The following is a 26,128-nucleotide window of genomic DNA, read 5'->3' on the forward strand; positions in this document are numbered from 1 at the left end:
TTTCTTACATTCCCTCCACTTTACACTGAAGTTCCTTGTAAATTCCTCATCCACTGCCTTCTTACTCTCTCTTACTAATATTTTCACCTCTCTCTTCCTTTCTACATATAACCCTCTCTTCCGTCTCTCAACTTCTTCGATGCCCCTGTTTCTCATTCACTCACTATATGGTTTCTTCTTTTGTGCCACAGCTTCTCTCACCTCTTCATTCCACCATGGTGTTCCCTGCATCCCCTTTCGTCTTCTCTTCACCCCATACACCTCCTCACATGCTGCTAAGATTTCTTCTATGAAATCTTGCACACACCTCCCACATCCCCCATCTGCTCCCGTCCATATTTACCCAATCGCTTCTCCACTTCCCTCTTATATTCTGCCTTCCCTCACTCCTGTTGTAACTTTTCCACCCTCCTTTTATGAACTTCTTCCTCCTGCCCATCCCTTCATCTATTTCTCCTTTTTATTTTGACTTTGATTCTGACCACCTGTGTATGCTTTATCCCCATGGGTTAGTAATCTACCACATACATCCTTCACACTTTCACATTTCTTTCCCCTGTCAGTTCTACATTTCTACACCTCTTTCCAGATTAAGTTCCTTTTTTCAGAGTAATTTTCATTATTATTTTTTTTTTTAATTCCTAGGTCATCATTTACCTCCTCCTTTTTCCTCTTCATTAATCTCTTTACATGCATCTTGCTCACAATATATTCAGTTCTTATTTCAAATGAACCCCAGTTCTGTAACCACTCTAGCCTTCCTGCCATCTTTTGCACACAGTAATACATACACCCTCCCATGCCCTCACATTCTGACCTACTCCCTCACACATTCTCAATCCATACTACCACTCTCTCACACTCTCACCTCTCCTTATGGTCCCAGTCAGTCCACATATGTCCACTTTTGCACCCTCAGTCTCCTAAACAATCTCTCTTTCACGTCATTATTTGCACCCCTCACATTCCATGTTGCCGTCCTCATCGTGTCCCTTGTCTAGTTCTTGTTTGTCTCCTGTCAGTCCATCCAGGTCCGAGACATTTTGTTTGTCTTCTTAATTAGTTGTTTTATGGGGAGGGACATTAACCCTTTGCAACCCACTTGTTGACGCCTAGGGAACTGGGTTGGTTGTAATTATGGTTACCACCCAGCATCATAACCTGCCGCATGCCTGCGACGTACATGTACGTCAGGCCCTGCATGTGCACAAAATGCCAGTGATGTAGATATACATTCAATTTTGGCGTGATATATTTGCAAGGGATACTCCTGCGCCTGTTTAGGCGTAGTGCCCACACTATGAGTCATCATATCGTCCCTCCTCCCGTGCGAGGCACCGCCAACTCAGTCCCACTTTGTGAGTGAGTGAGTGAGCAGGTGAGCCCTCGGTCATTTTGGTGTTCCCCAAAATGAGATTGATAAGCTCCTTAACATCCCCTATGATGGAGAAAGTGATTCTCCCATTGATGATGATGTTGCTAATCAAGCCTACGTCCAACCTGTGTTAGAATCAAGCAGCGAGGATGAGATTCCATCCCTAAGAAAGGCAAGGAATATGGCTGTTTGCATGGCTGTATCTCACCCTGCACCACCACCATCAGAACTTCCCACATCACCACGCTGCTCTCGCTCCATGGACAATTCCTCTAGTGATCAGGAATACGAGGCCAACCCCTCAGGTGAACATCGGCTGCCTTCGTGTGTAGGATAGCCCAGGAAAACGCAAAGGAGTGGGGAAGAACTATTTAGTAAAATATACAAGGGAGAACAATGCTTTGTTCTATTCATGTGGTACGCGACAATACCCACCATCTCCAGTCCCACACTGCTCCCCAACCCAGCACTTTCACCGCACCTGAACCTCCCTGTGCTTCCTCCCCACGCCCTTCCTTTGTTTCCTCCCCACAGCCTCAAACAGTGGGGAAAGGAGCAAAAGATAAAGTAAAAGGGAAGGGAAATGGCAGGGGGAAGAAAAGTGAGTTGTAAGGAAAGCGAGGAGGAAAGCTCTATTCTGCAACCTACTACCAAATTTCCTCCACATTCTGACGATGGCGACGGAGGTGGCCCGATTGGTGATGAGGGTGAAACCAAAGGAGGAGAGGAAGTCACGTGGGAGTGGGAAAAAGGGAGCAATTTCATTCCCATCATTCATCCCTTCACAGCCATTGACATGGCAGGTTGTACTGCACCAGAGCTGACTCCCACCCCAAGGAGAACTGATTTCTTCTATAATTTTTTTTACAAGGGAGCTAATATTGAGAATCATTCTCCTCTCCAACTCCTATGCCGCCTTCTACCAATGTGTGGAGTGTAATGTGAGATTGTGCCTAATCCCATGCTTTGAGGAATGTCACACCCTCCTTCACTTATAAGTGTGAGAAACCTGTGTTGTGTGCGATAAAAGACGCTTATGGGTGTTACTGAAATGTATATATAAATTAGTGTAAGTTATTTCATAAGTAACTGTAATGTATGATATATAATTTAGTGTGATTTCATAATAATAAGTGCAGTGTAAGTACTTCATATATAAATTGTGTAATGTGTCTTGTGTGGTCAAGAAAAGACACACATAGTGAGTACAGTGTGCAAGAATAATTCATTGTACGAAAAAGACACAAATGTAAAATATATACCGGTATGTGTGGGCAAACACTTTTGTGAAAAGTAGAAAATCCAGTAATACGAACATCATCGAAAAAGTTCCACTGACACACTCGAATGTTGTAATGTACCCCCGCACATAGTTATGCTTGGGGACGGCTCCCATATCATCTGTATACCCTCCAAGAATGTCCCTGGGTCATTTGGGATACTTACCCATAAAGAAAAAGAAGGTCTCCTACCTCAGCTCACTGGGTGTCGACTATTGCCGATAAAGTATACAGGCATTACTCCAAACGTTTCAGCTACTCGCCTAGAGAGAATTGACCTCAAAATCAACCTTTTAGGCTTCTGTGAGGATGTTTATGGTTGTTCTATGTATTCTCTTGTCATTCCTTACCTTAAAAAAAAAAAAAAAAAAAAAAAAAAAAAAAAAAAAAAAAGAAATTGGCTGGCACCGGCGTGCCCTGAAGGTCCCAAGTCTGGTGGCACTTGGTGGGTTAAATTATTCCTGGCTTATAGGAAATTATTTGGCTTGTCACTCAATGTACCATCACCTTGGAGTAGCCCTGCATTTAGTGAGTGGATGATGGGTGCCCCCATCCTTATGGTCATACCACTTCAAGGCACCCAGGTTGCCCTGTCTTTGGTACACTATCTGTCTCTTACTGCAAAGACATCACAACTTTCTGATACAGTTTTAATCATTGTCATCATTTCTTTTCAGGTCAAGCTTTCTCATTCCACATGTAGTCCTTAACTACCTAAACCTGGTGGGATATTCTGTCATCAGTGGTGTTAAGAAATAGTTGCCAAATCCGTGTTGTGTTTCAGCTTACTATGCTCACCCATTTTCATATGTCATTTCCATAGTTTTAGCTTTATTCCCTACTTTATAACATATTGATTTACAATATATAGTCATCTCAGGCTGCCATGCTACCATGGTTTCTTCACCCTTCAGACTCATTCATATATTCCTATATCACCACCTTATTTTGTGCTTGGCATTTAAAGAGGCCAAGGAGGGATTATCCAAGCCACCTAGAACATTTCACCCTTTGCACACTAAGGGATATCCTCAGACATGCATAGTTTTCCCTTGTTTTTCCTCATTTTCTTTACCCCTGCTTTATGCCATAGCCCTCTTAGTATCATCCTAAGCGGTGTTGCTTGGGTCACTTTGCAATAAATGTTGTCTGCATTGCCTTAGTTAGGTCAGTACCCTGGGGCTAGGCAAGTTGGTCCTGACATTTAAGATGAGAGTGACCAGCCTCACTCATCGCTGAGTGGCATTATGTGAACAGTAAACCCCAACCACTCCTTGGATATAAACCTTCACCAGTTCAAGCCAATTGGAGTGCCGTAATTACCCACTAAACCACCGGGCACCAAAATTTGGTTATATGGTTACCACCCAGCATAGTAAATAGTTTCCTGGTGTACAGGAAATCATTTGTCTTGTCACTCAGTGTAGAGTCACCCACAAGCAGAAGGAAGAGGAAAGAATGAAGGAAAGAAAGACAGAAGAGGGACCATAAAGTCACCTGGAGGCAGAAGGATGAAGAAGGAATGAAGGAAAGAAAAACAAGAGGATGAAAGGAAAGAAGGATGGAGGAGAGGAAAGGGCAGACACCTGAGAGCAGCACTACATCGAGTGAGTGGATGGTGAGCCCCCCCCCACCTACCACATATATGTGCAGTATATTTTTTAAATTGATGCTATGAACAATATTTCACATGCCTTTATTTTATTTATTTTGTTATTTAATGTATTTTTCTTTAGATTGATAAAGTCACAATGTTAAGCTTGTGATTAATAATACAGTACTTGGGTGGGGGCACTCACGGTTCACTCGATGTAGTGCTGCTCGGGCAATTTCCTCTCTTCCTTCTTGCTTTCCTTCCTTCCTCTTTGGTTTTTCTTTCCTTTGTTCTTTACTCTTCCTTCGGCCTGTGGGTGACTCTACTCTGAGTGACAAGCTTAATGGTTTCCTGTACACCAGGAAACCATTTACTCTCCTACGCTGGGTGGTAACCTTATAACCAAATTATGATGCCTGGTGGTTTAGTGGGTAACTAAGGCACTCCAGTTTGATTGAGCCTGTGCAGGTTTATATCCAAGGGATCGTTGGGGTTTACTGCTCACGGAATGCCACTCAAGGATGAGTGAGGCTGGTCACTCTCATCTTAAATTTCAGGACCAACTTGCCTAGCCCCGGGCTCCTATGTTCCTCATGGGGCAACACTGAATTAGATGATGGTGATGATGATGAATAACTTTTTGTTTTAGAATAATGTTGAGGTGCTGGTGTTCTGTACATTGTACTGTTCTTACACTGTATGCCTGACACCTGGAGGCAGAGTTAGGCAGAGCAGTGCAGGTTAGCAAGGCAGAAAGAAAGAAAATAGGCAGACCTAATCAAGCATGAGAAGAGAGATGTGTGAGGTATGCATAACAGACAATAAAGCAGAAGAAATCAGGGGGCAATAAACTCACCAGAGAATAGCTGGAGAATTTCTTGATACAGTAAATCCTGCATGATAGGGTAAATCCCATGTGGTCCAGTATCATAGGAGGTAATATTGCACTACACCTCCTCCTCTGCCCAACACACGTTCCATCCTTTGTCCAGTTTCTGATTATCTCAACACACGTTCCATTCGTTGTCCAGTTTTCTGATTATCTCGACACACATTCCACTCTTTGTCCAGTTTTCTGATAATCTCTCGCATCCTTTCAAGGGATAGGACATTTCTGGTGCACTTGGCAGTTGGAGATGCCATTGAGACACATGCCATCAGACAGCAGGTCAGCACAACACGTAGGACAGAAATTATGAAACATATGATAAACACTATCATATGCACAGCTCCCTTGTGGCTTTATAATTGTGGAGGGGTAGCACAGAGTGGCGGCCTTAGGGGAAGAGGAGGGACTGATACGTTTTCATCCATTTTCGAATGAGATGCATGAGGAAATAAGTGTGAAATATATTGAAAAGGAGGGATATACAGTACATAATTAATATTGAACATGAGGAGAAAACTACAGATACTAATACGCAGGTAACAGATTAGAAAGAAACTTACCAAATTTGGCAGCATTAAAAGCAGTGTCAGTGGTGAGACTTAAATCAGCGTTTGGGTGGCAGGACACCAAATGATGCAGATTTAGAATTTTTAGTCTCCCACGGATTTTTAAAAAGTTTGCCACCGATTCCTGTGACGGATAATGATGCATGCTGGATGATGTGACAGATGCAAGAGAGTTTACAGTCTATCCTGTCTTGCAGGGTTGGAAAGCAATTTTTTTATCAGAGAAAGAGACCGAGACCGAGACCATTGCTGGATAATTAGCCTGTCTGAGAAAGAAAGTTCCTGTATCTTTTTATGGCACCTTATGTAAGCACACAAAAATCATACAAATAGCTCTCATAGGAGAGTGTATGATATAATGATTCACATCCAAGGATGTCAGTATTGTACTTGTTTTGAACCACTTGTCCACTGGGAGGTTCAGCGTAAAGTGCACAGTAGGGAAGTTCAGTGTACTGCATATACATTTCATTAGAAACAATTTTTTCCTACCTTTCAGGCATTTGAGGAGCCATGAATACCGGAGCCTTAGACTTTTAAGCCTGAAATAAATCTTCCCAACCCCACAGAATGCAATCAGTGGCAGCAAAAGTGGTTTGCCTGTTTTTTTCCTTGCAGTTTTCTCCACCTCCCAGAATATGAGAAGAGTGGGTTTTTAGTCCCACAGTTTTTTCCCTTCCACTGTAGGGAGTTTGCATGAATTTCGGTGTTTTTCAGATCGCCTAGGCTGTATCAAGATGTGTTGTTTTTACAATCTGTTGTTGTTGAAATTATTTCTCCGTGTAAAAGTTTAGTTTGGTTATGACGGTGCACTTCATACCTTGACCTAAGAGTACATTGAGATGGTCCTTCACATGACTGTCATAGTAGTAGTTGGATGAGAACCTGAAACCACCCTTCTTTAGGTGTTTCCACATCTGAAGGGAAAATATTGGGGGGGCACATAAATTATCAGTATCTTTTAAAACTTCTCTCTATAGTCTCCTTGCATGTGGGTGTGATTAGTAAAGTAGTTATTATTATTATTATTTTTTTTTAAGGGATAGTTTTGCTACCATCACCTATATCCCTGAGAAGCAGCATTCACCTTTCAGAATAATTGTATGGAACCCTAATGAAACCCAGCGGGGTCTGGAGGTGGTGGGTGAGTTCCCATCATACAACCAATGGAGTTTTGATCTGGACTGGTGCCGTCGTGATCCTTCATTAGTGGCTGCAGCTTCTGTTGATGGCTGTGTCAGTGTATACTCACTCATGGGGGCTGGCATTCCTCCCACACAGTCTGACAAGGTGAGTAGTGATATTGTGTAAGAAAGAAATGATTGAATATTAAATAGTTTCAACTGATTAAATTATTTTGTCATATGACTCTGTCATTTGTAAAAAAAAACTGTACAGTGGGCTTACATTTTGTGCAGACTGTTTTTGCATGAAATATGATTTGCATGATAATAGTATTCCATACCATGACCCCATTTTACATAGCAATGAACACAATTTGTGTAGAGATAGAGGTGGAAAATTTCATTCTGATATTCACTTCTTGCCAACTGTCTTTCAAAATGCCTTTGTGATGATGTGGCACTGGCATCATTTTGAAGAGGTTGTACGGCACCTTGCTTATATAGATTATTTAGTCATGGAGTATTTAGCCATTGCATAAGTATTTGCCCCTTTGTGGTTTTACAAAAATCGTTGTACTTATTGATCACCAAGTAGACATAATTATGTTGCATTAAGTACTGGTAACAGTCGGACATTATGTTCTACTCTTTGTTAATCAGTAAACATAATCACTTGATATTATGTGACAAGCAAGTGGTATTTGCCGTGCATGTCTGTTTTTTATGGTTTAGTAGGGCAGGAATTAGAACAGCTTATCATCTGGCCTGATACCTTAGGCATAATCTTTCAGTCTCTCAGTGAGTTTGGTCCAGTGAATTCACCCAACTACATTCAGAGGCCAATTCACATGTTTGAATACCGTTCCATATTATTTTACTTTTTTACTTTTTTCAAATAACAGAACAGGAAGGATAGTGAATAGTGGATAGTGAACTGAGTGAATCTTTCTGTATGATGGTTGGATTGAAACTGGGATGTGTCGTGTCTCCATGGTTGTTCAATCTGTATATGGATGTGGTTATAAAAATGACACAAGGTAGGGCAGTGGGTGTTGGAGCAGCCCTAATGAAAGAGGACAGTGTTTGGAAACTCCCTGTACTGTTGTTTGCTGATGATACTGTGTTGTTAAAGTGAAGGCAAAGAGGAGCTGCAAGGCCTGGTGGGTGAGTTTGGGAGAGTATGTAGGAAATGGAATCTAAAGGTAAATGTAGGGAAGAGTAAAGTCATGTCTTCGAGAGAAAAGAAGTCAGTGAGATTGGTTGAGGAGGAAATGGAAAATGTGAGTATGATTAAGTACAGTACCATTGTGTCCAGTACGCATTTGTCCAGTACTATTTTCGTCCAGTACAGTTGGCAAAAAAATTAAATAATTTATTACTGTAATACGGATTTGTTGGGCTAGTACGGATTGGCTGCGCAAAGTGGGCCAAATCCGAGGAGTTCTTCTCTAGTATTGAGGTGCTGCGTCCAGTACTGCTACCAGCACACGCACGCGAAGATGGCCAACACCAAGGAACGTTTCCCTGGCACTGCCACGCCAGTCCAGTACGCCTTCCTCATGACTCGTGATGTGTGTCAGTCAAATTGCAGTACTGTATTGCATTTCCCCTGAATGATGAAGATGACGATGTGTCAGTGTGTGTGAATATGAGGGATTTATGAGGGAGGTTGAGGCAGAGAGGCCTCCTCAGGATCCTGAAGGCCCTCCTCCAGGGGGTCAGTAGGACCCCCTACAGCCTCGGAAACCCCTACCCCTTCACCCCTCAAGCCCATCACCACTCACCTTGAAGGTTAGTAAAATCTTAGTTGTGTCAAAATGTAGTTAAGTTGAATTTGGGGGACACTTTTTCAACGCTTGTCTGACATTATTCATTTTTCCCATAAGACCTGTAGTTTGTCCAGTACGGATTTAGTCCAGTACGGTATTACTGTCTGACAAAAATATTGTACTGGATGCGAGGGTACTGTACTCGGGTAGCGTGATGAGTAAGGATGGAAGTTTAGAGGGTGAAGTGCTTGAAAGGGTACAACAAGGAAGAAAGGTTGCTGGTTCTTTGAAAGTGTTGATAAGAAACGGGGAAGTGAGCATGGAAGTGAAAAAGTTACTGCATGACAATATTGTGATACCAACTCCAATGTATGGAAGTGAAGCATGGACCTTGTTGGAGGGACAGAAGTCATGAGTGAGAGCAGTGGAAATTAGTTATTCGAGAGGAGCATGTGGATTCACATGGAGAGACAGACTGACAGTGAGGAAGTGAAGGAGCATTGTGGTGTGGATGTGGATATGATAGGAATCTTTAGGAGAAGCACATTGAGGATGTGGATATGATAGGAATCTTTAGGAGAAGCACATTGAGGTGGTTTGACTTTATGGAGAGGATGGAGAGTGAGAGACTGATGTGGAGAGTGTATGTGAGTGAGATGGAGGGGGCGAGGGAGGGGGAGGCCAAGGATGAGATGGAGGGTTGGATTGGAGAGGTATATGAGAGAGGGAGGTGTGAGCTGGGAGCAGGGCAGTGAATTGGCAGGGGACAGGGGGACATGGAGGTGATTTGTTTGTGGCCACCCCTTCCAGGATTAAGGCATGTGGCAATGCAGTAAGACCCCACTATAACAGACTAATTGGGGCCCAAACCATTCCAAAAAAATGCGAAATTCCGATAAAAGCGATATCCGGACTTCCCCCTGCTAACCCGGACTTTTTCTGATGTATCAGACATTAGTCCGGATCACATGAATGGTTTTTATACTGTTTTGACTACCATTGTGGTACTGTACTGTGTTATAACGTACTACATTAATCAAATGGTATAATATATACAATAATACAGTACTGTACACTGATAAACATGTCTTTTATTTACTTTATTGTGGTGAACATAGCTGAAGTGGTCAGGCAGTCCAGACTGCTTTTGGCTTTATTGGACTTTTTCCGATATATAGGAATTTAGTCTGGTAGCTCCTCGAGTCCAATAAAAGCGAATTCCGGTCTATTGAAGTCCATTATATTGAGGTTGTACTGTAGATAAGTAGATAGGACGGAAAAACCATCCATCCATCCATTGCCAGACGCCATGTATCCCAAACGAGGTGGTCAAGGGCTTAGAGTTAATTGTTTTACAGGGAGGGGCACTAATCCTCCACCAACCCCACTTGACACGTAGGGATGCCAACAGCATCTGGTGTTCCCAGGCGGTCACCCATCCAAATACTAACCAGACCCAACGTTGCTTAACTTTGCTGATCGGACGGGAAGCGGTGTACTCAACGTGGCATAATAATCCATACACCAGATTACTGGCGTCCTCCTTTCATAAAAAATCTGTAACAGTTGGACTTGAACAGCTGTAGGTTGAAGTTTTGGGGAAAACAGCTCTGGGAAAATGAGTTAGAGATGCAATTCGGCCAATAAAAGAATTCTGTTACGCAGAAGTTCTGCAATATGGCTGTGTGACATTCCAGTCATGAGCGCCACCAGATGCCCATGTAGCCCGAGGGAAGGCATGGAGAGGTGGCACAATGGACGCAACATCTTCTGAACATTTGGTGTAAAAGTATCTGTAAAATAATGCAAGGGAGGCAACATTCCTTCTTACTTGTAGGGGAGGTAGTTTAATAGTAATAGCAGGGTTATTAATAATTCCAACAACTTTGTTCTAAATTTTGTCTAGTTGTTTTAATGCATCCTCTCCACATCCATTCCACATGGGTGAGCAATATTCTAGATGCGAGTGCACATGACTTATAAATTATAGTTAACTGCTTGTCAGTGAAGAAGTTATGGATTCTACAGTAATCCAAGTTTTTCTGGGACAGTTTTAGCAAGTGATCTGACGTGAGAGGTCCAGCTATGGGCATTGTTAAGTGAAACATCGAGAATTTCAATACTGATGCTAAGGGCATTGTTAAGTGAAACAGAGAATTTCAGTACTTTTGGAGATGGGGATATTAGTATCATTGAAGGTAATATATGAATCTGGCAATGTTTATGTATTAGTATATTGTAAATACGCTGTATTTGGTTTTACTAGCATTAAATGAGATAAGATGATTTTGTCCCCATTCAGTGATCTTAGATAACCCTTGATTAATGGAGATGACTGCACTGAGTTGGGAGTTAGAGAATTAGAGATATTAAACTGTGTGAATGGGTATTTGAGTGTGAATGATCTGTGAAGTGTTGAGTCATCTGCATATGAAAACTGGTAGATGGGATTGTAGATGACAGATAAGAGATCATTGATATGGGCTAGGAATAGGGTTGACACCAGAACTGATCCTCATGGCATGCCAGCATTAATTGAATGAAAATTGGAGTATGCATCAGCTATTTTTACTCTCATTTTTCTGTCACTGAGATATGAAGAAAGCAAAGGAACAAAAGACATTAGTCCATAGCAAGGGAGTTTGGATAGCAGGGAATGGTGCCACACTCTGTTGATAGCTTTAGAAATATCAAGGGCTACTGCATAGGTTTCTCCATGTTGGTCAATTGGTTGATGAATGGTGAGTCAGGAGACTGAGTACAGTATATCAATGGTGAATCTATTGTGACAAAAACCATATTGTCTATCACAAATTAAGTTGTTGGATTCAAGGTGTTTAACTATGTGCTTATTAATTACAATGTCAAATACTTTACCAAGAGAATATGTGATAGCTGTTGGTCTGTAATCAGAAGGGTCAGAGGAACTTCCTCTCTTTGGAATTGGGTGGATAATGACTTCTTTCCATGAATTAGGGCATGAAGAAGTACGTATGGGGAGCACTTTTTCAAAACAATTGGAGGAATTCCATCTGGGCCTGGAGCTTTGATGGTTGGTAAATTGTCTAGGATGGATTTTATGTATCTAGTCTGTCTTTTAAGTGGAACAGCTTCAGGAGAGTCAAGTTCTAGTACAGGGACATCTTGGCTGACATCCTCTAAGGTAGAATATCTGGTAAGTGTACTGGCGAGGATATTAGCTTTACCACACGGGTCATTTGTAATGTTACCGTCTGAAGATTTAAGTGGGGGAATGTGTGATGACTTGTTAAAGTTATTATTGGAAGAATTGAGAGTTGACCAGAATATTTTGTTGTCATTAGGACTGTTAAATAGTTTTGATGCTTGGTTTTGAAGAAAGCTTGATTTAGCGAGATTTATTACTGCTTTTGCATGATTTCTAGCAATTTTAAATTGACAGAGTGATTCAGATGTTTTTAAAGTAAGAGTTATATGCTAATGACCTTTGGGCCATTGCTCTGACATAGTTGCTATGAAGCCATTTTGGAGAGTTCGATCTTTTAGTGAACTGTTGACTTGGTGTGAATAAATCCATGCCAGCTAGTATTAAGGCATTAATGTGGGACTGGGTAAAATTGATATCACTAGAGAGGAAAGATTGGCATGGAATGTCAGGAAGATATTTTCTAAATCCATCCCAGTTTGCCATATCAAAGTGCCATCGGTTCACCCCGACAGGTTCAGAGTGGGTAGGTTTTGGGGGAGCCGACTAATGAGGCTTTGATGAGATAGTGGTCAGAGGATCCAAGTGGTGATAGTACTTCTATCCTGTATTGATCTGGATTATTTGTCAGGAATAGATCCAAGAGACAGGCATTATGGTCAGGATTATCTGGTATTTTGGTTGGTTGCGTTACCAATTGCGTGAGATTAAACAATTCTGCAAACTGCTCACACTCTAGACCAATATCGTCAGTCCTGGCAGAGTGCAATGACATTCTACATTACCAGTATGTACTGTACGTTAAGATAACCCAAAATGGTAATTTCGGTGCTAAGGGTAAGGTTATGGTTAGTCAAGAGTCAGATACACTGGGTTTTGAGGAACCATCAGGGGAGTGATAGTCTTCACAGATATATTGTATTTAGTAATCTTTAGAAAATTTAGTTTATAGAGAGTAATCAAAATTAGTTGAAGTGAAGTTTAAAACAGTGTCAACTGCAAATTCAGATTTGATGTAGAAACAGGAGCCACCCTTGTTACAGAAGTTTGTGAGTAGATGGTAACCAGGAAAACAAAATGAGGATATTTTGGTTGAGGAAGAGATTTGGGGTTCTGTGAGGATCAGGACTAGAGGGGATACAGATTGTAGGAAAAAATGGACTGACTTGAAATTGGTACTGAGACCATGGATATTGGTGAAGAATAAGGCTGCGCCTGTTCTTCTTTGCTGACGCGTGTGAACGGAATTTGCAACAGTTGCTGTCAACACAATCGCTTGATAGCAACCAGGAGGACCCTGCTGTGCTAGCCTTATCCTGCTGGTGGTGGCAGTCCGAGATACCACATTGTTTGCTGATATTGCAGATATTAATGCAGCGATCATTGCTAAGAGGGAGTGGAAATAGGTGTGATATCTTATATGCATGTGGTGTGGTGTAGACAATTGCTTATCTCAGGAAATTATTTGCAGGTTTGCTGCTGTTATTATTATGAGCTGAAGGATGGTTGATTCAGAGAAAAAAGTTGACACCTCTAAATATGGAAGTTAAATGGATTTAACTTAAGTAGACACAAATAAGGACTTTGGGCAAATTTTTTGAATTCTCTTAGCCACCCAAACTATATAACAATGCATCATATGGAACAATTAGTGTTTTATTTATTTATTTATTCTTGTGATATATTAACCATGCAGAATGAAGGCACCCTGTATAGTAAGTAATGAGGCTGGAATTTTATATAAGTAATTTAATTTTTTGTGCCAGTTCTCGCAGATTGCAGACTCCTTCCCTGGAATGGAGATGCCAGCTGTTGTGCCTCAAGGTGCAGCACCACAGCCCATCAGACTGAGGAATCCACCCAAGTGGTGCATCCCCAAAGCAGGAGCCAGCTTTGCTGTGAGACACCATGATTATTTTTTAATTGAACAAATAAATAAAAATGCAGTAATGCTATAGTGTGTGTAATGGCAGATGCAACATTTTTCTCAGGAAATGGCTAATCAGATCTGTAACAGTTACTTTATATTCAGGATGTCGTTAGTAGCTGAAAGCAGTAAAGGTTTCTGGTTAAAAACTTGTTACCTTTTCCTATGAATTTCCCAACACCAGTCCAAAAGGCAGTTCTAGCCTCTTCCCTACTGACTTGTGTCTTTCTCTTGCTTCATCATTGAGTAATATAGCTTGATAAATCTAGTGTCAGTGAATGTTGGGAGAGTTGTGTTGTGACCTCATACATTCTAGATTTGTCAATAAAGGAAGAGAAATGGCAGGTAATACAACGTTTGAAATTCTGGTTTGACGTCATTATTTTCACAGCTTAATTGCAGTTCGTGGTGGTTTTGAGATTTTTCTCAGCATCAAAGCATGTCTAAAGTGTTCAGTGGGACAGACTGTAAGTCTCTAAGTTAGATCAGTTTTAACTGATGCACATGTAGAATAATTGAATGTGTGGGAAAATACTGATTAATTGAGTATTGTACTAACTTACTAATGCACTGGACATGCCCATCAGTTTGGTGGTCGGCTGGTGCAGTGGAACAGTGAGAGTCGGAGTGTGTCAGTGAGTCAAGTTGTGACAGAGCCAGAGTTAGTAGAGCGCAGCACCAAACTAGAAGAATCTCTCTCTCAGCAGCAGTTTGCATCATACTGCCAACACAAAGCTCAGAATTCTACATACCTCAGAGATCAGGTTTGTACTTGGAATTGATTGTATGAATGTATAGTTTTGCTGTCCATTGATTATTGAAGTGTCAAGCTTTTGATAGAATATAGTTTTATTCATACTTTTGTAAAGATTCATACCAGTACAGGACAGGGAACAGATTTCCTGTATATCATCTTCAGGAATTCTGCTCATTAGATCTAATTTGTGCATTCTGATTCATTCAGTCAGAGTTCAACATTTAGGTACCTTGGTAGTATGGAGGTGGAGCTCTGGTTGCACTGATGCATCTGAGAAGTGACCAAAGATTTTATATGTGGAAAGTTCTGCCAGGGTCAAAATGTGGTCTCAAGACTGTAAGTTATCTCAATCATGGTAGCCTAGCCTTAGGCCCTCCAACACTTACTACTTTTGTGTGTTTTTTTTTCCCCCCATAGATATACTCTTTCATAGGATGGAAGATGCAGAGCAGTGTTGTTGTTGTTGTTGCTTAACTCGGGTCTGCTTGGCCAAACAGACCTGTTGACTGCAGGTAAACTGCGTCTATGAAGCTGCCATACAGTACAGGGATTCGTCACCCCCTTGTAGTAGACAGCTGCTCACCAGGGTCCTTCCAGTGGCAAGGTACTGGGAAACAAGGAATTTTGGCTCTGAAGTGGATGCTGCAGCTGCTCCACATGGAGTACATTGTGCCACCACATGTAGGGTCTGGCATCTGCAGAGCAGCATAAAGAATGTGTGTGTGTGTGTGTGTGTGTGTGTGTGTGTGTGTTGACGACTAAGGAACGGACAAAGGACATTCTGAGGGTGGGGACATGGAATGTGAGAGGAGTGCATGATGAAGTGAAAGAGAGAGAGAGAGATTGTTCAGGTGCTCGAGGATGCAAGAGTGGATGTATGTGGATTGACTGAAACTAAATGGAAAGGTGAAAGGGTGAGAGAATGGGACTATGGTTTAGGAATATGTGTGGGAGTTAATGAGAATGAGAGGGCAAGAGAGGGAGTATGTCTGATGATAAGCAAGGAGTGGAAGGAGAATATAAGAGAATATGGAACAGTGGTTGCAAGGATTGTATGGGTGAGGATGAAAGTTGGTAAACAGGCGTGGGCGATTGTATGTGCGTATGCGCTGACAGTGGACTGAGTGGCAAGAGAGAAAGATGAGTTTTGGGCAAGTGTAGATGCATGTATAGAGAAGTTTGAGAGGAGCAAAAGAGTGTTTCTGATTGTAGACATGATTGGCAAAGTTGGGAATGTGCGAATGGATGGAGTGGTTGGTCAGTGGGGTGTGCCAGCTGAAGTAGCTGGGAATGGTAGTGCTTTGTTGGACATCTGTGGTGGTAAGGGGATGGCAGTAACCAACACCTTCTTTCGGCATAAGATGATCTACAGGTATACATGGAGAGTCATGAGGAGGGTGGACGGTGGATTGTTGAACGAAAGGCAGTGATAGATTACATGTGTGTGGATGAGCGAATGAGAAGACAAGTGTTGGAAGCAAGAGTGTGGAGAGGGTGAGGGAATGGAATCTTGGACCATCACTTAGTGATGGCCAAGGTAAGGCTGCAAAGAAAATGGGTGAAAAGATGAAGGGAACAACAGGAGGAAACAGGTCCTGTGAGAAGAGTGAAGAAGTTGCAAGATACAGTACAATCCCAGCTATCCGGTATCCAGACAAACGGAATACTCAGAGAAACGGGAAAATTCAAGGGCTGGTAAAAATGTCAGTAAATTATAACTGTGCGCCAATTTGAATGGACCGCCAAACCGCCGTTTGATCATGTCACGCGAGGCTGGGTGAAGTCAGACAAAGCGAGGTGAATGCATTTCCGGCTAATGTAAATCCCTAGCAAATCCTCTTAACCACCCCTCCTCTCCCCCTCTTTCCCCTACTTGAATTCAGTCATCCTCCACACCCTCCAAAAATCACCAGTCTGCTTTTTGCCACCAGACAGTATACAAGCTCTCTTGCCCTTGTGTTCCTCTGATAGACGGTAATTTGTACACTCCAAAATGCCTAAAGTGCAAACTAAATGTAAGCGTATCATGCTTACCTTGAAACAGAAGCTGGACATATGCAACAGACTTGAAAAAGGCGAACATTATAAAACACTAATGGCTGAATATAAATGTTAATAGGAATGAAAGTTTACTTTGTTGGAAGAAAAATAAATAAATAATATGCCTGCATTTCATACATACATCATTTATTTTATTTTCTGCAAAACAGCTGGGTGGCGGGTGAAGGGTGGAGTGATGGAGGTCAGGTGGGGAAGAAGAAGAACAGTCGGAAACGTAAACAAAACTCACGTGGGGGCACAGGTGTCGTGATAATTCTACAGTGCAGTCTTAACACATCATCAGTTCACTAATAAATGTTCAAGCTTTTATTTCTTTATTTTATTTTTCAATTTTTATGAGTACAGTACATATAATGAATACAGTAATTCAGTAAACAATGGACTGGTGCAATTTGCAGTACTGCAAATTGCTAGACATTGCGTTATGCGTTATGACCATGGTGTATGTTTACAAGGCAGTTTTTCAGGCGGAATCTCTTAGTGTAACCCCTAATGTGACTGGTGAGTACCTGAACTGTATTTACTGCTGTGATAGCCTTTATATAGATTTGACTTGAAAATCAGAAATACGGGAAAAATCTGTAACTGGGAAGGTAAATTCCCCAAGCCACCCGGTTAACTGGGATTGTACTGTAGTGAGAAAATGGCAGAATATAAGTGCATAGTGGAAGAAAGATTGGAAAGATATGAGTTAGAGCAGATGGAAGGGGTGGAAGATGTATGTAAGATATTCACAGAAGAGGTAGGCACAGCGTGTGAGGTAGTTTGTGGAGTGAGGAGGAGATGCAGGGGTGCACAAGGGACAGCATGGTGGAATGATGAGGTGAAACGAGCTGTGGAACAAAAGAAGAAGGCATATAGTGAATGGCTAGCTAGTAGAGTTAGGGGAGAAGATGAGGGAGAGGAGAGAAAGGTATATGTGAGCAGGAGAAGGGAGGTGAAGAGATTGGTGAAGGAGAGTAAGAAGAAAGTGGATGATGAGTTTGGGAGGAATCTGAGTGTAAAATGGAGGGAGAGTAAGAAATTGTTTTGGAAGGAGGTAAAGAAAGTAAGACAGTGTGAAAGGGGAAATAGTAGGGGAGAGAAAGATGGGAATAGTAGATTGTTGGAGGAGAAGAGAGAGAAATTGAAGAGATGGAATGAGCACTTTGAGGATTTGTTAAATGTAGAGCGTGAGAGCAGTGCGAGTATAAGTGGTTGGGGAATGGCTGGGAGAAGAAGAGATAAGAGGAGGGAGGAAGAGATCAGTAGGACGGAAGTAGTGGAAGCAGTGAAGAAGGTCAAGATGGGAAAGGCCCCAGGAATTGATGGAGTGCGTCGTGAAATGCTGAAGTATGGGAGTGAGATTGTTGTGGAGTGGATATGGCAGTTGTGTAGATTGGCTTGGGAAGAGGGAAGGGTTCCAGAGGACTGGAAATCAGGAATAATTGTTCCTTTATACAAAGGAAAAGGGGAGAGAGAAGTATGTGGTAACTATAGGGGTTTTTGCCTTCTTGGTGTGACTGGAAAAATAAGTGGTCGAATACTCATTGATAGGGTTAGGCACATGACAGAGGAGCTAGTTGGAGAAGAACAAGGGGGATTTAGGAAGGGAAAAAGGTGTATAGATCAGATATTTGTTCTAAGATGTTTAGTAGAGAAGTATCTAGAGAAGGGAAAGAAAGTGTATGCTGCCTTCATGAACTTGGAGAACACTTTTGACAGAAATGATAGGCAAAGTATGTGGAAGGTATTAAGAATATATAGAGTGGAGGGAAAATTGTTGAGTGCTGTGAAGAGTATGTACGAAGGAGCAAGGGCTACAGTGCAAGTGGATGGTGAGCTGAGTGAGTTCTTTGATCTAAATGTGGGACTGAAACAGGGATGTGTGATGTCTCCATGGCTGTTTAATATATACATGGATGGGATTGTAAAGGAGGTGCAGGGTAGGGCAGTGGATGTGGGGTTGGCTCGAATGAGGATGAGATGTGGAAGCTTCCGGTGTTGCTGTTTGGTGATGATACAGTATTGTTGAGTGCAGATGAATGGGAGTTGCAAGGTTGGTGAATGAATTTGGGACAGTGTGTAGGAGGAGGAAGCTGAAAGTTATTATAAACAAAAGTAAAGCTATGGTGTTTCAGAGGAATGAAGTTACAGAATGCAGAGTGATGTTAGATGGTGAGGATGTGGAGAATGTGAGTGCATTCAAGTACTAGGAGAGTGTGATGAGTAAGGATGGAACTTTTGGGAATGAAGTGCATGAGAGTTTACAGTAGGGAAGGAAGGTTATTGGTTCACTGAAAGCAGTGATGAGAAATAGGGAGGTGAGTATGGAAGTTAAGAAGTCAAGATAGTATTGTGATCCCTACCCTGACGTATGGAAGTGAGGCATGGACGTTGCTAGAGGGGAACAAGTCAAGAGCGAGAGCAATGGAAATGAGTTACTTGAGAGGAGCATGTGGAGTGACATGGAGGGATAGGTTGACAAATGAAGAAGTGAAAGAAAGTTGTGGGGTGGATGTGGATGTGGTTGAGAAAATTAGGAGAAATACACTGAGGTGATTTGGACATGTGGAGAGAATGGAGAATGAAAGACTGACAAAGAGGGTGTATGTAGGTGAAGTGGAGGGAGGGGAAGACCGAGGATGAGGTGGAGGGATGGAGTTGAGAGGTGTGGGAAATATTTTCCCCCAGAGCAGTTGCGCGCTCTACTTTTTATAATAGTCGTCCCTGGTTAGAAGCAGAGGAAAACTAGAGACCATTGTCACTTGTTCAAGCGGTTTTTTTAACCCAGAAATTACGTTCTCTTGAATAATTTTTATTATTGATAAATTAAATGCTACTGCATTTAACCCTCATGGACAACTATATTGTAAATACAGTACATGTAATTATATGGGAATTTCCACTGACCTAAACTGCGTCTGCGCTTTAGATGACGTGGCGATGATGAAAAGGTCTTCATGTAAAGCAGATGTGGATTTAAGATATTAACATAGTTAAAGGGAATATTTGGTTTAACTTTAGTTTATATAAATCTAAGATTAATTTGTTAGTTTCACCGTGTATGTATCATGATGTAATCTAACTGTATTTAGTACTGTAATTTATTAATAGTTGGCACCCGTCCAATTCTATGAGGAACTAGGGCCTGCTGCTAGGCATTCTGCTCGTAGACCTCGTTGAGTTAGGACTCTGCTCCTAGACCAGGTTCATGTAGCATGTTGTACATATGCACCTTAAGGATGCTTGATAGCCCACGCAGCTACAGATAAGCAACTACAGAAAAGCAGCCTCATCATCATTGGTTGTCCGACACTCCCTGTTCACTAGCTATGTAACCTTTACGATTGTCCAATTCAATGGGGGATTAGCTGGGAGATAGAAGAGAAATAGTTACTGTAGGTGAGTTTAGATTAAGTTACGGTTCAGCTAACTCTATGAGACTTGTTTGAATTTACTGAAGGACAACTTTAGGGACGAGTAACAACCTACGAGTTTTTTTTTATTAAAAAATACTAGAAATTTCTGACACTGTGGTGCCCTGAGTGAGGATACCGACTTGAATACATTAAATATTTTTCACAAGAGGTATATGAGAGAGGGGGGAGTGAGTTAGGGGGAGGGCAGTCAAATGGTGGGTGACAGAGTGACTTGGAGATGTTTTGTCTGTGGCCACCCTTTATGGGATTAGGGCGTCTGGCTATAGATAGATAGATAGTGTGTGTGTGTGTGTGTGTGTGTAGCATTGTACAGCAAATAGGTATGTCAGCATAGTGACCAAATAAGTTTACCATTCATTCATTAATCCATTCATTATTCAAACTTAGAAAATTGATAACCATACTGTACAGTATGTTAGAAAGCATCCACAACATGTTTGTTTTGCAGAAGAAAACAGAAAGATAATGACTGTCATATTATTTGGGTGTAACTGTGTCATATGCTTAAATGTCACAAAGTTTTTCAGCTTACATCTCAAGCTTCTTCCTTTGTATTTATACTTATGTTTTCATACCACTGTATATCTGCTATACCATGCCTTTTTCCTGACAACATTTTTTTTTTTTTTTTTCTCAGCTTACATTTCCTAGTCATGTTCATTCATTATGTATAGTTATAACTAAACTTTCAGCCCTTTGTCCCCTCTCCTTTTGAAGTCCATATACCACATCTTTGATATAAAGCATTTTGTCATCACATGTTACATCAGTAGCTTTGCTTCATAACCACATGAACCTGGTGGATTGCAAGAAACTACTCACCTCAGCTGGGTGCTCCTAGTAAATTTTTGATGAGGTTTTGTTGAAAACTTGCTTGTGTTGTGGGAGTGAGGTGCATAAAGTGAGTAAATGTATTGTGTGGTATGAGGGGCTAGATTATAGTTATTAACCCCTAAAGTCTGCAATTTGCTCAAAAAAAAAAAAAAAAAAAAAAAAAAAAAAAAACCAACTGCAAAAAAGAGGTGTTTTTTCATGTATTGTAAATGTCAAAATTTATGGCATACATTTCAAGAGCAAGAATTTACACACGCAGTGATGTAAGCCTCATCCAGATTGACCGAGTAGTTATCGTACAGCAGCGTGGCAAATAAAATAAGTTACCCTTCCCAGCCTGGCAAGAGGCGGTACATCGCAGAAAATGGCCTCATTACGGTGATTCACCTGTCAAAACTCACGACATTCAAGGTGAATAATGTTCGTAGATATGAATGAACGTTGCCTAACTAAACCTGAACAAAAAGTATCATCCTTTAAAAAAAAAAAAAAAAAAAAAAAAAAAAAAAAGGTACAGTCATCAATGTACTCAATACTACAAACTTGATAATATAATAAAATATCATGCCATGTCTGCAACATAAAGGTATAACACAGCTTTATATGTACAGACTTGTTTCCCATACTGTAGGAAAACAAATAATTACAACACTAAAGGTGTAAAAAACAGTGGCATAGAGACATAACCCAAAGAAAAATATGGTAATGCATGGTAAATTTCCAATAATATGCATTACATTGAGCTAATAACATGCACACATATTACTATACATACACTAGATATTGCTGCAAGAAAAAGCAAAGTCTTATTTTAGGTTTATAAAATGCAATAAAGTCAGGAAATGAATCCTCATTCCATGCATCATGTGAGGATGTAGGGGAGTAATACAGTGGATGAAAAGAGGAAGGTGGAGGGAGGGTGGGGAATTTCCAATGGGAGGGAGTGTAGAGTGTGGAAATATCACCTTTAACTGCACCCATCTAGCAGCAAACTCTCATCCCTTTTCTGTCCAGCTCTCTAATCCAAGAGTTAACCATTACTCCCAGTCCTTCATTTATGCAACGGGTCAGCTCTGGAACTGTCTCCCTCTGCTGTATTTCCTGCTACCTATGATCTCCAGTCTTTCAAATGCAGTGTGTCCAGGCATCTCGAAATGATCGGATCTTGAATTTGGCTCTCTATTGTATTTTGTTTTTCTCATGGAGGGAACTGTTATTGCAGGCTCATGGCCCTTGCTTCCTTCTTCTTCGCATTTAAAAAAAAAAAAAAAAAAAAAAAAAGGCAGGAAGGAGAAGTGGTGAGGGATACATCTCTCGGCAGCCAAGCCTGGGGAGTAAGGTGAGTGGAGGGGGGGGTCGGGGTCAGGAGGGGAATCACTGCTACAGCCAAACCTCACCTGTATGCTCTAGTGGCAGTAGGAAGGGTAGAAAGAGTGGGATATATCATATAAGGCATTGACTCAGGTGGTACGCAGAGGGAGAGACAGGGCAGGGGGGGGGACTCACCCCCACTCTGTTAGTGGGCTGGAGCCCACCTCCCTCCCTCTCAACTTGTAGCTGGAGTGGTCTTGATGTTGGTTACATCAAGTAAGAAGCGGGAAAATTTGAATGCAGTTTTTTATTGCAATTGCCCTACTGGGCTCTTTAGGCCAGGGTATCAAAGTAATGCAAACCCCCACAGGGCCATTTAGGACCTTAGGGGTTAATTGTCTGTGTATTTTGGATTGAAAATTTAGTAGAGAAGGGTGGTAGTCACCATAGTCTGTGTTCCTGGGAAGGGTGATTTCTTTGGGTGGCAACTGTCTTGAAGGTTCATGAAGGAGGCTTTTTAGCTGTAGGTTTTGGATGACTGTGGTGGTTGTATGTTGTGTTTATGTTTGATTCTAGCTGATAGGTGGTATGAAGCACCTTTAAGTGTGAATGTTTATCCTTTTGAAGTGAATTCAGGATTCAGGGACTTGAATGGTGAGTGAGTCAGGGTGTGGGCACATTTGGCTGGACAAACTTAAATTAGTGTCTCATTATATCAAAATTTCTTGTCTTTCTGGACCCCTCTCTCCCCATCCCAGGGTGCAGGGTGGGAAAAAGGTCTGGATGATGATATGTGTATGAAATTTAATGTTGAGGTAAGAAAGAGGGAAGTTTTTGAGTATTAGGATTCTCCTTCCCATGCATGAAACTCAGATATGCCCCGCTGCATTTTCCACTCCGCACTTGCTCAAATGAGAGCTGTTTCTGGATGTCACTTTGCTTTCCTCATCTCTTACATTGTCACACTTTTTTCTACTTTTCCTTCTTACATTTCCTTTCAGATTTTGTGGCAGTATATCAGTGCCAACTTTGAGGAATCACCACGAGCAAGGTACATGGAACTTCTTGGATATACAAACAAGCAAGTCTCCTCTCGCCTCCACCCTCCTGCTCCTGGCATACAGGACACACAAGGCATCAGTGCAGAGGTCCTTGCAGACAAAATGGCCAGTCTTGGCACCACGGTTAGAACTCTTTCACATTTTTTATTCTTGTTCCACAATAGTGTTTGACGGTAAAAAGTTTAGTATTTCAAATCTAATATATACAGATGAAGCCGTGTTGCTTGGTGATTATGAACAGGGTGTTTGCAGACCTGTTAAGAATTTTTTTAATGTCTGTGAATGGCATGGTTTAAAAATTAATGTAGTTATGAGTAAAGTGATGGTTGTTGAGAGCGATAATGACTTAGTATGAGATGTTAGTGAATGGATAGACATAACTTGATGAATGAGTTAAGTACGTTGGTGCAGTAATAGAAAGAGAGGTAACTGTGTAAAGGAAATGGAGAGAGTAGAATAAGGAAGATTTACTTCCAGTGTTGTGAATGGCACCCCTTGTGAGCATGGCAGCATCCGGATTGACTCAATTGGATACGTGTGTGTGTGAAGCTGCAGAATGTGGTGAATGTTTTTGGTGTATCCGGTAGAGCCAGGATTCTGGGGGCTTGAATGATGAGTGAATGGAAGTGTGGCGTATTTGTATTGGGCAAATTTGTACTGTCTGGACGTTGCTACTCCTCACCCTGTCCTAGGGTGGGAAAGAGGTCTGGATGATGATGATGATGTGAATGGCTTGATACAATACATAGGACTGATTATGTACAGTGCAAGAGAATTGCTTGAATGTATGTTGGTAAGTACACTAATATATGGGCGTGAGACTTTGTCATGTCATGAATGTTTGAAGTCAAAAGTAAAAGCAGGAATGTGTTGGGGATGCATCATGTTTATAAGTTAACCTGCCCCGTCCCGACTGATTTTCCACCACTGACTCCCCCCAATCCCGACCAGTTTTGGAAAAAAAATTTTTTGGCTCAAACCTCCGCTTTTGGTGAAAAACATTGAAAATTCATAGAGAAATCGCTCACCTGAGGTTTAAAATATTGAATACAGGTACCAGTACCCCTTACCTTACTGGGTTTTCTATCAGGCTGGCTCCAAAGAAAACGAGTTCTATGGGAGGGTAACTATTCCACACCACTCATCAACGGTACGGTATTTATTTATTTATTTGGTACGAATTTATATGTAGTACGAGAGTATATTGGTTTTCACACAGTAATATAGGCAATATATGCATTGTTTCACTCGCCAAACACATCAACATACCTGACCTTTTTTGGTGACATTACATGATCATCATTTCTGACAGTTTCTTCCTCTAATGCTACATAAACTTTGTCCTCCACATTGTCATTGATTGGGGAATCACTCTGGCCTTGAATTTCGTACCATGGCACGACATGTCTTTACTGGCCAGGTCACTGGTAACAAGTGAGTTGCCGAGACAATGGCATGTGGGAGGGGAGAGATCATGCAGGGTAAGGCATTGTCCCTGCCTGGCATCTTGTAGAGGAAGGTGTCCTGTGTATATGTACCAAAAATCACGTTCGAAATTTGAAAAATGTGCAAATGACAGACCTTTGTATTGTGGCATGTTTATATACGTCAACGAGACTAACAGTGACAAAACGTTCGGACGTATATATATATGTCAACGGGACGTGGTGGGTTAAGGAACATAGTGCCTCATAAAAGAAGCAGGGTAATAAGGGCTTGTGATTGAAGAGTGGAATAGAGTTTGCTTAGAAGGTGTAGTTATATATGGAGGAGGTATGGTAGGTAAAAAAGAAAATGGATGGAGGTATGGTAGACGATAAAGAAGGTGGATGAATGTGTAAGAAAATCATCATCATCATCATCATACGGACCTCCTTTCCCAGCCTAGGCCAGGATGAGGAGTATGAATGTCCATACAGCCTAGTTTTGCCAACTCCAATGGGCCACACTTCCATTCACTTATAATTCAAGCCCCAGAATCCTGGCTGTCTCTGATACGCCAAAAAACTTTCACCAGATTCTATAGAATTACATAAACATATCTGATGGTGTCAGTCTGAACGCTGTCTCATTAAAAGGGGTTCCAAATCCCTTGTCATACACTTCTTCTCACAACGTTCTTCCAGCCAGCTCGATCTTTTGTCAGTCTCCTAGCTTTACCGACTTCCATACCTCTCTTCCTCACACACTCATCCATCTTATCCCTCCACCTTCTTGGCCTGCCTCGACTCCTCTCTCCTTCAAATTCACTCAGATATACTCTTTTCACCACTGTATTGTTTTCCATTCTCTCCACATGACCATGCCATCTCAGTACACTGTCTTCGATACTGGTGTCCACAGACTTCCTCACCCTGCATCTTTCACGAATGGCATTTTCATATCCTATCCACTCTCTGTACTCCACATACATTCCTCAGCAGTCCCATCTCCACTGCTTTCACTCTTGACTTTTCATTTTCATGCCATACCATAGTCTCACGTCTGTATGTTAAAGTTGGCACTAATACTCCTTCATTTAAGCCTCACACAGCTGCAACACTCAAGCCACTGTTTCTTATCGAGGCCTTCATAGCACCGGCTACCTTCCTTTCTTGTGTCACTCTAGTTTCCACATCTTGTGCACATTTTCCTCTTTTCTATCACTGTACCCAGATATTTGAACTCTCTCACCAATTCCAGTCTCTCTCCATTCACTGTAACATTACACTGGGAGTCACATTCTCTCTCGATTACATCACTTTACTCTTATCTACATTTATGCTCAAGGCGCGACGAGCACAGACATCAGCAAAACTCTCCACTAGTCTTCTAAGCTCTTGTCTGGTATTTGCAAGTAGTACTGCATCATCAGCGTATAACATATTTGAGATATTCCATCCATCACCATTCATTACCAGCACCATCCCTCTCTCCATTACTCGTGTTTTTACTTCTCTCATCACCCCGTCCATATACTGTATTCATTGAACAA

General features: G+C 41.5%; 1 protein-coding gene and 1 pseudogene across 1 annotated transcript in view; one reads left to right on the plus strand and one right to left on the minus strand.

Annotated features, from left to right (window-relative positions):
* The window catches only part of Sec31 (COPII coat complex component secretory 31), a 485,856-nt gene that overhangs the window by 118,255 nt on the left and 341,473 nt on the right, over positions 1-26,128 (plus strand). The window contains exons 7-10 of the mRNA XM_080283301.1: positions 6,799-6,994; positions 13,548-13,679; positions 14,296-14,472; positions 23,095-23,277. Coding sequence (XP_080139427.1) covers positions 6,799-6,994; positions 13,548-13,679; positions 14,296-14,472; positions 23,095-23,277 — 688 coding nt within the window. The remainder of the gene's footprint in view (positions 1-6,798; positions 6,995-13,547; positions 13,680-14,295; positions 14,473-23,094; positions 23,278-26,128) is intronic.
* On the minus strand, positions 10,000-10,118 carry LOC145413878 (5S ribosomal RNA; annotated as a pseudogene).

This window comes from Coenobita brevimanus, chromosome 97 (assembly GCF_032717465.1).
Source record: "Coenobita brevimanus isolate Jiangsu-jjx chromosome 97, ASM3271746v2, whole genome shotgun sequence".
NCBI classification, from domain to species: domain Eukaryota; kingdom Metazoa; phylum Arthropoda; class Malacostraca; order Decapoda; family Coenobitidae; genus Coenobita; species Coenobita brevimanus.